Here is a 13,753-nt window from a genome sequence, read left to right on the forward strand (position 1 = left end):
ATTTTGCCCCCAATAAGACTTAACCCTCCACTTTTAAGTTGTGCGAGTTTTTAAGTCGACAAGGTCTCAAAGTAAATAAATAACGTGGAAAATAGATCACCATTCCCTGAGAGTTGTACTTTTTTTTTTTTTTTTGGTTTTATCTTACAAGAATCTGAATGGACTTTTTAAAGATCACACCTTTTTCTGTCCCGTGTCAAGCTGCTACTGCAGAAGTGAAAAGCCGAAGACATCTTCCCTCTACCTGGTTAGAGCCCTGAGGGACTCCCATGACCAGTGAAGGAAACGCACCTGCAACACTGAGTTTGCAAACTCAGAAGAGGGCAGTGAGGAGCATCTCTGCTCTCTGACACCAGGGCATCTGCAGTGGGAAGCGTTGCATGTTATCAGGAATTGAGAGGAGGTGGCATGAGGGACATTGGCAAAGCCCGAGCTCACGAAGGCTCTTCTCTCGAGTGTTCTCTTTGAAAGCCAGCGTCTCTGAACACTGGCAGGAGACAGACCATTCTCTCTGTGTAAATGGAAGGACCTGATGTTTACCTCTGGTTGAATTCCAGGAGGAAGCCTGATGTCATTTCAACTGCTGGCCCACAAACGTCTTGCTGACTGAGCACTTTGCGCTTTCTGGTGGCCAAGAAGGCTTTTGTTTACATGCATAGAAACAGAGGTCAGAGCTCCTCTTTCTCAGGCTTAAAGAAACAAGAGACAGGCTTGCTAACAGCCCATCTGTAAGCAAGTTCCAGACAATGGCAGACAGATGAATGCAGCGGACCGGAGAGAGCAGGAGCTGAAACGCGTCAGACACGGGTTTTCTGCCCTGGCATGGTACATGAGTCACCCCTAACTGACCCCGAGTGGGGTCCGAGTGTCGGCCCCGCATCCTGTGGCAGGTGTGTGCCTCTCCCCACCCCTCCCACTAACTCGGCACGGTCCCCCCAGATTCCTTCAGCTGTTTGAGCAGTTGTGAGGGGCTTGGACGGCCCCCACCCACCGGCAGCTGTCAAGAGAGTTCCACGGTGGAAGGCGCCTCTGGAACGATAGATCCCAACCACTGAGGGCAGTGCCAGCAATGCAGGCAAAGGCGGAGAGCAGTGGGCTGAGTCCTGCTTGTGATGCATAGCAGGTCCCATACGAGGCAGAAAGACCGAGTATTAAGGAAAACACAGTGAAGCCCATTCTCCAATAGAAATAGCGAAAGCCCTCCCGTAATTTTTCTCTTAAAAGAGAAAAAGCTTTATTGAGTTGCTAAGCAAGAAACTGACCATGACGAATGCACACAACGTGAGAAGCTTGGACAGGCGCACACACCTGCGAACATCCAGCACCACCGGCAGGGGGTTCCCCCCCAGAGCATCCTCTGCCTCTGGGAGCCTCCTTTCTGCGGCCCTTCCCACTCCCTCTGCCCCATCCCCGGCGATCGCGGCTGCTTCTGTCACTGAAGGTCACTGGGGACTTCCTCGAGTTTTCTGTAACTGGGCTTATACGCTCTTTCATCTGGCTTCCAACACAGCTGTGCTCCGGGGCCTGAACCTTCGACCACTGTGTGGTGATGGCTCTTCTCTGCGATGTGGGACACTTGTGGTCTTTGTTTACCGTCCGTCTCCCCCGTGCACGTGGATGCTCACAGCCCGAGCGACAGAACTGGCCGCACTCAGCCTGGGCCTGGTGGCGTCGGGGCCCAGGGAGAACTTGGGGAGCCAGCAGGAGAGCAGGTAGCCTGACAGGGAGAACTGGGCTCCAGGCGTCAAACAGACCAGGGCTTCCACCTGGCAGGTGATCTGGGTAGGTCAGCTGGCTTCGCAGTGCAGCAGTTCTGCATCTGAAAACTGGGAATTAAATTATTGTGTGAATTTATTGCAGCTGTGTGGGACCCGCACCCCCCGTAAATGTCAGTTCTGATGCTTTGCTGCACATGGTGGGTAACGGGACCTGGGGTCCTCTCACTTCCACAAGAGAAACGAGGGCGAGGCTGGGTCCAGAAAAAAGCCATCCCTGTCCATGCCGAGTGGGCCCCCAGGATCGGCCTGGCCCCCGAAGTCAGGCCGCAGGAGGCTGCCCCGTGAGGCCTGAGAGGGGAGTGGGCTGAGGTGCCCCGTGATGAGCTCTGCTTAGGGCGTGACTCCATGTGCCCACATGCAGCGGGGGGTGAATCTGGGGAGGGAGTGCGCAGGACCCAGGAGCAGGAATGAGGGGACTGTGCACCCCCGGGGCATCCAAACCTGGCGGGACACTTGGAAAGGCAGACTCGCCGTGGGCGAGGGTGCTGGGGCACCAGGATCCCGGCTCCCTGCATGTGCCCCCTTCTCAGTGCCCAGGGCCCTGCCTCTGCTCACATGGGCCAGCCCAGGAACCATGTGCTTACTTACGCTGCTGGGGACACACGTAAAGCCCCCCGAGCGAGGCCAGGGATCGAACCCATGTCCTTGCAGACACTGCGTTGGGTTCTTAATCCCCTGAGCCACGATGGGGACGCCTTGAATCATCCTTCTTAATGTCTGTGTCCAAGAGTCTTTTTTTTTTTTTTTTTTTTTTTTTTGTCTTTTTACCATGTCTTGGGCCGCTCCCGCGGCATATGGCGGTTCCCAGGCTAGGGGTCGAATCGGAGCTGTAGCTGCCGGCCTATAGCAGGGCCACAGCAACTCGGGATCCAAGCCACATCTGCAACCTACACCACAGCTCACGGCAACGCCGCATCCTTAACCCACAAAGTGAGGCCAGGAATGGAACCCACAACCTCATGGTTCCTACTCGGATTCGTTAACCATTGAGCCACGATGGGAACTCCTGTGTCCATGAGTCTTAAGTCACTTTTAAGTTTGGCAGAATTTAGAATGATGATGAAACAGAATTTTGAGGCGGAAAGAAGGTGGCAGCGCTCGGAGGCGGGACCGACATGGCAGGACGGGCGGTGCCTCGAGGATGAGGCCGCCGGCAGGAAGCCGTGCAGGCCGGGCCTGGGTGGGGAGCTGGCCGGGCTCGCTGCTGGGCACCGCTGTCTGCCAGCCCTGGGCTGGATGCTAGGAAGGTGACGATGAACAAGCTGGTGCCTGCCCCCCCGAGACGCTCAATTTAGTGGATTTTTATTTATGAATATGAGTTGAATTCTAAGCAGTTAAAAAATCACAAGGTGGGTGGAAGAGTGAAGAGTGAATGGGATTTCTTTTCTTTTAGGGCCGCACCCAGGGCATATGGAGGTTCCCGGGCTAGGGGGTGACTTAGAGCTGCAGCTGCCGCCTACACCACAGCCACAGCAACATGGGATCCAATCCACGTCTGCGACGCCGGATCCTTCACCTACTGAGCGAGGCCAGGGATCGAACCGGTGTCCTCATGGATACTAGTCAGATTCCTTACCACGGAGCCACGACAGAACTCTGCACTGGGTTCTATTTCAAGGGCAGGGCCGTTGACTCTTAAAAATCAAAGGTGTGGAGACACAAGGCACAACAGCCGAATATTCAGGTGACAAAAATCTGGGCGCGGCGTCTGCATCAATACCTTTGAAAAGCCCCGACAGATCTATTTGTAGTTTTTTGAGCTTCCTTATCATTTGACAAGAGTAAGTGTCTCTTCAGCACCGCCCCCGTAACTGCGGGTGGTCCTGAATGTTGTCGTCAGCCGCTTTCTCCCCCCCACCCGTTGCTCCTTGTAACTGGCGTCCTTTCTACTTCGGAAGGAAGAAACTACGCAGCAGTGACGTCCAGTGACTCACCGAGGCCCCACAGCACCCAGGGCGAGAACTCCCAGTGGGTGAGCTCCCTGGGCTCCCCGACCGGTGCTGACCTTTGTAACCATCATGGGCGGAGCAGCAGGGACAGAACCTGAGCAAGACTGGACCCGAGGGTCCTCCCTGGGGGTGAGAGATGTGTCCAAGATGCTAATGGCTTGTGAGGATCTCGCAATTCAGGCGATTTCTCACCACCTGGACGTGAATGGCTGCGATCAGTTATCCGCGTGGTCTGGCCCTCGGAAGATCTGCCGGAGCTGCCCCGCCCCGCAGAAACTGCCCTACAGAAACCCCAAAGAGAAAAGGCCATGTCTGGCCGCTGAATTCAGACACCGGGAGGCCATTCTTTCTAATGGGTCTGGAATCTGAACTTTCCTAAGAGGCACCTTATCTCCCCGCCTCTCTTGTGTCTTCACCTGTTCTGTCGACTCTCTTTGATGCAATTCCCCAGCAGGCGCTGCAACGTGCTTTTTAACGCTTTAGTAAACAGCAGAGAGAGGAAGCATCACAGAGAAAGAGAGACGTGGGTGGGGCAGCCCGTTTATCTTCCTCAACATGAAATAAGGGCTAGGGTTCAACGAGGCTAAAATCAAATCTCAAAGGTTTCCTTCCTAATGTCTCGTCTGGGGGCAGCGGGGTGGGGGTGGGAAAACAGGAGGCGGGATGAGTGAGACCCTGACATATTGCCAAGAATGTGACAACAGAAGAGTCTCTCTTTGGGGGGGGGATGGGCATTGGAGGGAGGGACGGGCAGCTGCTGCTGCACAAGTTGCCTGGCTTTGGCTCCTGCCGGCATGGCCAGTGCGGGCGGGCGCGGGGGCTTAGGAGAGTTAGGGATCGTGGCGGAAAGGCCAGCTCGGGTCCAGCCCTGGAAGTTTGGCTCGCCTGCCTCCGAGAGGAAAAGGGAGGGGGCTCATGGCCAAGGATTACGGCGGGGCTGTAGGAGGGAGGGGCTGGGAGTCTATTTGATCCTAACCTAAAGTGAATAAGGATGGTACTGTTGGCTCCCAGCCATTAATCACGGCAATTCTTGGCTGATCTTTAGTGGGGAGGAGGGAGAGCGTTGGATGAGGGGGGGAGGCGCTGGGGAAGGGTGGCGGCAGGGGGCGAGAATTCAAGTTGGTCGTCCACAGCTTGCACTTGACTCTCAGCTGCTGTGCTGCTTAAGAGAATGCTTTCATTATTCTCCCCTCAGACACATGTTTGTTCTCAAAAGAAAAAAAAAAGGGGGGGGGGAGAAAATCCCAGTTGCTTCCAGACTGTTCATCTGGTGGAAGGCTGTGCTCTTTGCCAGGGGAGACCTGCCCCCGCCCCACAACCTCCTGCCCTGACTTGTTCTACTTGGATCAGATCAAACCTGGCCTGAGACGTCTGATACACACGCGCATTTTAAAGGCCCCAGTGCCACTCATTCATCTGGTGTTTCAGACCTCCCAGGTGTGGAGACCACGCCTGCGCTCAGTGCTCATCTTGTTTCGATACGACAGCCAGGGGTTATCACCAGATTCAGCGAGCAGACACCTGGTTCTGTCCAGAATCTCCATGGTGGCATCTGGTCCACACCGAAACGTCCTTGATATTTGGTCCTGGCCAAAACCACTTGGCGTGGACCAAGCATGCTCATGCACAGTTCGGTTGAACCAAATTTCAAGGTGAAATTGGCACTGGAATCGAATGTCTTAGAGATGCTTGCTCAGGACCAAACATCCTGCAGCGCTCGTATTGTGCTCTTTGTACTACGACGCCAGTGTTTTTAAAATTTTTAAATCTAGATTGGAGTTCCCTGATGGCCTAGCAGTTTTAAGGACTCAGTGTTGTCGCTGCCATGGCTTGGGTTCGATCCCTGGCCTGGGAAATCCCACATGCTGGAGGTGCAGCCAAAACCATTGTTTGTTTGTTTAATGGCTGCACCCACAGCATATGGAAGTTTTTGGGCTAGGGATTGAATCCAAGCCACAGCTGCGCCCTACACTGCAGCTGCAGCAACACAGGATCCTTTAACCCATTGCACCAGGCCAGGAAAAAACCCGCACCTCCTAAGTGACCTGAGCTGCTGCAGTTGGATTCTTTCCTGAAATTAACCTGCCAGGTCTGTGGTCTGCTGGTTCTTCCTACTTCTTTTAAATCTCTTTCTTTAAATGAAGGACAAACGTCTTGCCCATCCTAAGTCTTATGATGCTGCATTGCCTCTGGGCACCAAACCAGGAGGCTATCCTGGGGTGCCTTGAGAATCCTACAGGTGCCAGCAGGAAATACTGAAGGGAGCTGTCCCCAGTTTCACCCAAGAGACAAACGCAGAACAAGGGTCTGAGGGGCTTGCTTATCCATCCATCCATCCACCCACCCATCCATCTTCTGGTTAGAATTCAAAATTGAGATGGTTGTCATAGGAATGAGCATTAAGATGCTTATTCGGATTGAAAAGTGAAGTAAGACTATGACTGGGAAGATTGGTTTGCCAGTGGGAACTGGGTTTGCCAACGTATGTGGTGGATATTGCCTACAGATTGAATGAATTAAATATGCAGCTTCAAGATCTTGACAAAAAATGCACTCAGAGCCCAAAGTAAGCATCATAAAATATGCTGGAAATTAAACATATGCTGAAAATTTTTTTGATATCAGCTCATACAGTTTTTTTAAAAAAACGTAAGGGCATCTGCAAGAGAACTATAAGACAGTTGCTCTGGGGCTTCAGTGGGGAAGAGGCTGGGCTGGAGCCACTGAAGCAGGGCTGTTGAACTGAGTTGGCTGGGCTCCAAGTGCAAAAGCAAAAGCCGGGAAAGGGTAGGACACACATGCGACAACTTGTTCCAGGATGACGGCACCGGCAAAGACCTCGAAGCCGTACTCGTTGTGTCTGCTGGTGGGATGGTAATACGACCAGCCTCCAGTTCAGGATGGGAACCAATGGAAGAGCAGGGACAACTCTGGCCACTCTCTCACATGAAAGGTTTTATGTCTTTCTGGCTGTGGAGCAGAAGAAGAGGAGACCACACAGGTGACTGGGCAATAAGGCACGTTGCAAAAAGCTTTGAAAGCCCCAGGAAAGAAGCTGGATTCTAAGCCACACCAACAAAGATGAATGTAATCCAAGTTCATCTCTCAGCTTCTCTAAGCAGGGTACGTGGCTCTTCCGAGTTCCTGTAGAATCATTTCCTCTCTCCGGTCACAGACTGCGTCCACGCTCCTGGCGGGGACCACGTGCACACTGGTCTCCTCCTCATCAGTGTGGGGCTCTCCAGGAGCACGGAACCGTATCTTAGGGATACGCACGTATTTACGGCGGCACCCGCAGCATGTGGACGTCCGCTGGCCAGGGAGGCTGCCGTGCTGCAGCCGCGGCAATGCCGAAGCCTTTAACTCACTGCACCAGGCCACTGAACCCACACCTCTGCAGGGACCCGAGCTGCTGCAGCCAGGTCCTCAACCTGCTGTGCCACAGGGGGAACCCTGTATCTTAGGTACCTTTTAACCCCAGGGCCTAGCACATGGCCCCTCCAGGGACAGGATCTTAATACACTGTGTTTTAAATGAATAAATAATGAACGAGAGCAGTCCCAAAGGGGAGTGAGGAGGCTGAGGTGGGAGAAGAGGGCTGACACCCATGTCGCCTGTGCATCAGGACTGTGCTCACCTGCCCAGGCCCAGCGGCTGGAAGCCACCATTTCTCCTCTGACGAGCTCGTGGGCTCTGACCACAGCCCTGCACTTTCGAGCTGCTGTATAATCACTGATTTGTCACTGATCTCCGCGTGACATTGGGTAGACAAAGTCATGTGCGTAAGTCACACGCAGGTGACATGCAGTAGTTTAAAAGTGACCCCTTAAGGAAACAACTCAGTTTAAAAAATGGTTTTGTTTTAATCGTGGGGTCACTGCAGATGACAGAACATCTGAAAGCATAGCCCTAGAACGAATCCTTTGAATTACTTTTGTTTAGAACTGAAATTATTTCCAGGCTAAGCGTCTGTACCATCTAGGAAATCCTTCCTGATGGACCCCACTGGCGGCGTAGCCAGCACCCACTCCTTGCTTCTTTGCTGGAGAACCTCAATTTTCTTCCCAGCTATCTTCCCTTCCTCTGGATTACTTAGCGGATTGCGTTCTCAGGCCCTAGAACTATCTCACTGGATCCTGAGCTAGTTCCGATAACCCCACCCCATTCGCTGGTGCTTGGTTTACACACGACCAGAGAAAACTGGAACAGAAGTGTCCTCGCAGAATGGCGCTTCCTGCAGAAAGGACTGAATCTCTTGAGCCTAAATGCACCTTTAAGGGAAGGAAGAAGACTCTCTTTAGGGCACTGACCAGGCATCAGGTAAAGCAGAGATTTTTTTTTAAGCCGTCAGCAAGGATCTTAATTTATTTGTCATGCTTTGCTTGGACAAAAGAATGCACTTAGTACTGCTTGGCTGGCTCTCGAAAGGCAGCTGATCTGGGGAAAGGATAGAACGGGGCATGCCCAGCCCGCCTCATCAGGACCAGACAGTCCTCAGAACTGCGGCCTCAATTGGGCGTGTGCCTTTTGTGGAACCTTTAAAGGGCTGGATCTGTTTACAGAGCCTTTGGCTCCGGGGTCCCCAACGTCACCTTACAGGACAGCTGTGCCCCCCTGTCCTGAGTGCACCCCAGCCACCAGCAGGAGCCTTTCCATCCTAACCATTTCCACCCAGGACACACGCCACAGACGCAGGCAGAGCGACCAAAACTGCGTGGAAATGACACGTTCTGACAACTCTGTTAGCAGGTCACGCACTGACCCCGAGAAGGATGTCAGAGGAGGCACCTGCAGGAAGTGAGGCTTTTCTCATGCACTCGTTCACTCGTGAACTCACACTTCCTCGCCCAGCGTTCCTCATTGGACCACAGCACACATATTAAGTGATCTGAGTGACTCTTTCCTCAAAAACATTCTCATTCCAGGAATGGGACATAGCTAGTGCCGTTCTTTTTCTTTTTCGTCTTCTTCTGTTTGGCTGCACCTGTGGCGTGTGAACGTTCCCAGGCTGGGGGTTGAACCCGTGCCCGTAGCAGCGACTCAAGCTGCTGCAGTGACAATGCCAGATCCTTAAGCCACCTCGCTACAGGAGAACTTCAAGCAGAAACCCTTCTTTTTGTTTTTTTTTCTTTCATTTTTAGGGCTGCACCTGTGGCATATGGAGGTTCCCAGGCTAGGAGTCGAATCAGAGCTGCAGCTGCTGGCTTATGCCACATCCACAGCAACACAGGATCCGAACCGCATCCGTGACCTACCTCACAGCTCTCAGCAACGCCAGATCCTTAACCCACTGAGCAAGGCCGGGAATCGAACCCACAGCCTCGTGGTTCCTCGTCGGATTCGTTAACCACTGCGCCCAGGAGAGCTCCAAGCTGGCGCCATTCTTGACACGTGGGAGAGCGGCTGATTCACTCAGTGGCCAGCGGGACATCGGGACCTGATTCCCTCCAGGACTGTGCTTCCTTGACTCAGTGCATTTGCTGTGCGCCCACTACGAGCTGGGTACACGCTCCCAGGCGTAGGTTACATGGCAGTGCAAAAAAGGTCCCTGCTCTCATGCAGCTTCCACTCTGGTGGGTGATTCCGACTCAGGACAGATGAAGCTATGAAGGTCACATGTGTGCCACTCCTGGTCTTGGAGGAAGGATGAAATGTGAGCAGCGGACGGGACAGGGAGGGCCGGGCCGTGCGGAAATGGATCCGGGCTCTGTCCCCACCGGGAAGAGCCAAGGGCAGGCTCTCCCCAGGCCTGACCACCGAGCCTCCTGGTCCCTACGCACAGGCCTTTGTCCTCAGCATCACGGCCTGGCTGCCCTTTCAAGGGCAGATGGTCCTGGAGTCAGGGGTCACTTAGGATCAATCTCCGCCTAGCTAGGACATTTTTTTTCCCGCTGTGTTACTAACAGCCTGATCTCCTGTTTCTCCAGAAGCATCACCCTGGTCAAGCATTTACAGAGGAGTGCAGGTAAAGGGAGTGAGGCCACGCTCCCCGAGGGGACGGGGAGACGCTCTGGGGGGAAGGGTCCATGAATAAAGTGCACATACTGAAGTCACTGCTGGAGATGACAGAGGCGCCACTCCGCAGGGACCACCGATGCCAAGAACGGCTGCCAGACCTGTTGGTCCACGGGGCGGCGGCGGGGGGGCCCTCCATCCAGCGGCGCCCATCCCCCCTGGTCGAGACTGACCCCGGGGTTACGCTGTCGTGTGCGGGCTGCGTGGCTCCTGCGGTTTTGGAGAAAAGCCTTGTGATGGACGGACAGAGAGAGGCAGGCTGCCTGGGAGCTGAGACCGTCCGTCGTGGCGGCAGCTGTGCTTAGAGGATGCAATGCTTTGGAGACACATTTCTAGCCCTTGCAACCTTGAGCTCTGACTAAGCCAAGGGTTTAGGAAGAGTCAGGGACTTGGGCGCCGCAGCTTTGGTCTTGGCACCGTGAGGTCTGGGCAGGGCCCTTCACGGGGCAGGGTCTCCTCCGGGGAATGAAAGAGGTGGACCGCACGCGTTCTGAGGAGCCCCTGACCCAACGGTCTGTTAACCAGGACTACACTGATCATGAGGATAGCCAATCACGGCAGCCACCTTGCTGTGGACTCCCGCCCTCCTTTAAAAATAGCTCCTTGAAGGCCACACAGATGGTAAGGGTGAGACTGGAATTTGTTTCTTTGTTTTAGGGCCGCACCTGCAGCGTATGGAGGTTCCCAGGCTAGGGGTCTAATCGGAGCTGCAGCTGCCGGCCTACGTCACAGCCACGGCCACAGCCACACTGCCTCTGAAGCACGTCGGTGACCTACACCACAGCTCACAGCAACGCCGGATCCTTAACCCACGGAGCAAGGCCAGGGAGGGAACCTGTATCCTCCTGGATACTAGTTGGGTTCTTAGTCCACTGAGCCACAATGGCAACTCCAAGACCAGAACTCATATTCAGGATTGTCTGACCCGTATGTAAACGCCAGACAACCCTGACTCCACTTTAAAACACAGCACTCAAGTTGCATTTTCCTCTTTCCTTCATTCCCAGGGGCTCCACTGCCTGCCTACCACGTGTCAGGCGCATGCTAGACTCTAGGAGCCAGCAGCGAGTAAAAGGCAGTCTCTGCCCTTTGGGAGTTCACCTCGTTATGGAGAGGGACACGCAAGACCAAGGCTAGCTGCCAGCAGGGTATCAGTCAGGACCCTCCCTGGTACAGCAGGGATCTGCGTGTTAATTCCGTGACTTTTCCCTTTCCACAGGCGGAGCCCCTGCCCCTTCCCCGGCCCTTCCCGCGCCCTCCCCCACTTGGAGCCGAAGCCTGGATGGCCGGCTCTCTCCCTCCACGTGCTCTGCTCGGCCTGTGACTTCGAGGTGCCTCTCGCCCCTCTCATCCCCCTGGAGTCCGGGCGGGTGGACGGTCCTGGAGGAGATGGTGATCTTTGATTTCCGAGGCTAAAGCCGTAGGAGGCGATGCAGCCAGTGGGGTTAGGACAGATCTGCGCACACCTGTGTTCCCACCAGCATCACCCTCGACAGCCAAGAGGTGGGAGCAGCCCACGTGTCCATCAGCTAGTGAATGAACAGACAAAACGCGGTACCTTTATACAGTGGAATATTACTTGGCCTTGAAAAGGAAGGAGATTCTGACCCACTCTACAACACGGATGAATCTGAGAACACCATGCGAACTGAAACAAGCCAGTTACAAAAGGACAAATCTCTGATTCTACTTACATGGAGCCCCCAGCGCAGGCAAATTCAGAGGGACAGAAAGTGGCATGGTGGTTGCCTGGGGTTTGGGGAGGAGAAACTGGGGAGTCGTTTACCGAGTGCGAGTTACACTCATGCATAAGGAAAAGGTTCTGGAGTCTGGTTGCCCAATAACGCGAATACACACCACGTTGCCCAACTGTACATTCAAAATAGTTCAGGTGAAAATTTAGATTTTTTTTTTTAAATCACAATCAAAAGGAAAAGGTGACACAGTTTCTGCCTAGCTTGCTGGAAAACTTACACTAGAGTCCTGACCCCCCCTGAGGACACCACCCTGGGAGGAAGCCCAACCTCGCCTTCGTGCAGATTCCACACAGAGTGGCCCCAACTGGAAAAAACACAGATACCTGGGAGCCCCAGCTGCTCCTGCCGGCCACCATCTGACTCTGACTCCGACCTCACGAGAGACTCGAACCAGATCCGCCCAGCCAGCCTCTCCCCAGATTCCGGACCCAAAGAAAACTTGGGAGAAAATAAAATAATTCTTCTTTCAAGCCACTACATTTTGGGATAATTTGTTAATCAGCAGTAGCCAACCAGACTTCTTGCCTCGGTCTCTCAATCTGACCACAGGCGCAAAGGCATTAAGCGCCTCTGGGCCATCACTGTGCCGGCTGATGGCCTGGCCGTGCAGATTCAAAGCCCTGTGAGCCAGGGCCCTGTGCGCATCACTGCAGCAGCTTCAGCCCCAGCAGAGTGGGTGACGAATTTCATGCTACAAATATTTACGAAGTACCTGCTCTCTGCTGGGGCTGTGCCAGAACTAGCCGACGTCTCAGTGCTCCTTGCCCTAGTGGAAGAGACGCACATTAAACAGAGAAACCGTGGTAGCCGAATGAAAGAAAATAGCCGGGTATATTTAGGAAGAATGAACAGGGGGGCATAATCCCGTTTGGAGGCGAGTCGGGGCGGGAGTCTCCAAGAAAGTGACTTGTCAGTTGGGACTGGAAGGATGAGACGGTCTCAGCCCTAGGGAAGAAGGCCGGGAAGAGTCCCAGGGCCAGGAGACCGAACCTGTGAAAACTTTGCTGCCCTAGATCCCTGCTGTGAAGAGCGGGCCCCGTGCAGGTGTGTCGGCCTGCCGGGCTGGCTCAGGGCTGTGAGTGTGGTCCAGGTCTGCGCCACCCGCCCCTGGTCCGGTTTGAACCAGTGCTGCCAGGGCAGGCTCTCCTGGGTCTGCCTGGCAGAAGCCCAACTGTGCCAAGGGTACAGCCTCTGCTTCTGCACCTGCTAGCGCCCCACTGGACAAAGCAGGCCACGTGGCCAAGCCCAGCATCTGTGGCAGAGAGGAAACACTCCTGCGGACGTGAGGGGAGGGGTCCGCTCACTCTGGGGCAATTCTCTACATCTGTCAAATGCCTGGATTCTCGACTCTGACTGTGGCCTGGGCTCCTGCTTTTGATTTTATCTGTACTGACACCCCCTGGGCCCTTCTTCCTGACACTGTCAACTGGCTCATGCCCCTCGGCCGGCCCCTCCCGCCATCCGCCGTGGCCCTGCCAATGCCCTGTGTGATTCCCCAGCCTCACCAGTCCACCCGTTCTGGGCACCTAAGCACCCGTGCCAGCTGCATCCGGCGAGGACAAGGAAATCTGATGAAAATGCAGGGTGTTGGTGAAAATCATTTCATGGAGATAAACTGAAATAAAATCGCCTCGGCTGATTAAAATGCCGGAGAAGACTTGCGTGAGAACCGGATCATAAACTCACTTATCTTATAGAGATGCCAGGAAAATTAGCTGGTCAGTATTCATGGTTTGAACAAAAGAAAAGTTGTGATTGATTTACATATAACGTCTCTGTTGTGTCTTCCAAAAGCCTCCTGAGCTAATACATAACGGGGAATGGCAAAACCAAAGGTTCAGTTTAGAATTCATCCATCCGGGCTCCCCTGCTTCTCTTCCCAGTGGAAGAACAACCTCGGCGGTGGCCGCGCGAGAAAAGAAGCAGGGAGAGAACTGACTTTGGAGCGAGACATTTCAGCGAACGGCAGGGTCGATCCTAAACCACCACTGCGTCCACAAAGCCGGGCTCCTGAGATCTTGGACGGCATGTTTAAGTGGCCGCCGTGCCCCCCCCCCGCAGGGACCATTTCGGGGCCTGTTCTCCGCCTGATCACTCGGGCCTGCTTGGCTGGGCTTCTCTCTCCCTCCTGCCAGCCTGCACCCTCCGGCTCAGCATCGCAGCGCTGAGTGCAGAGGGGGACTCAGCCCCTTCCCGGTGCCTCGCGGTGCTGACGCTGGGAAGCAGGTGCGGGGAAGGAGGCCGGGCGGGCGGG

General features: G+C 54.4%; 1 protein-coding gene across 1 annotated transcript; it reads right to left on the bottom strand.

Annotated features, from left to right (window-relative positions):
• On the bottom strand, window positions 419-13,048 carry LOC110260492. The gene is made up of 4 exons (XM_021090833.1): window positions 13,005-13,048; window positions 12,044-12,155; window positions 11,823-11,973; window positions 419-1,826 (listed from the first exon to the last, which is right to left on the bottom strand). The coding sequence occupies exons 1-4, from the start codon at window positions 13,046-13,048 to the stop codon at window positions 1,246-1,248; spliced, it is 888 nt and encodes a 295-aa protein (XP_020946492.1). The 3' UTR covers window positions 419-1,245.

The sequence above is a fragment of the Sus scrofa genome, chromosome 4 (assembly GCF_000003025.6).
Source record: "Sus scrofa isolate TJ Tabasco breed Duroc chromosome 4, Sscrofa11.1, whole genome shotgun sequence".
NCBI classification, from domain to species: Eukaryota; Metazoa; Chordata; class Mammalia; order Artiodactyla; family Suidae; genus Sus; species Sus scrofa.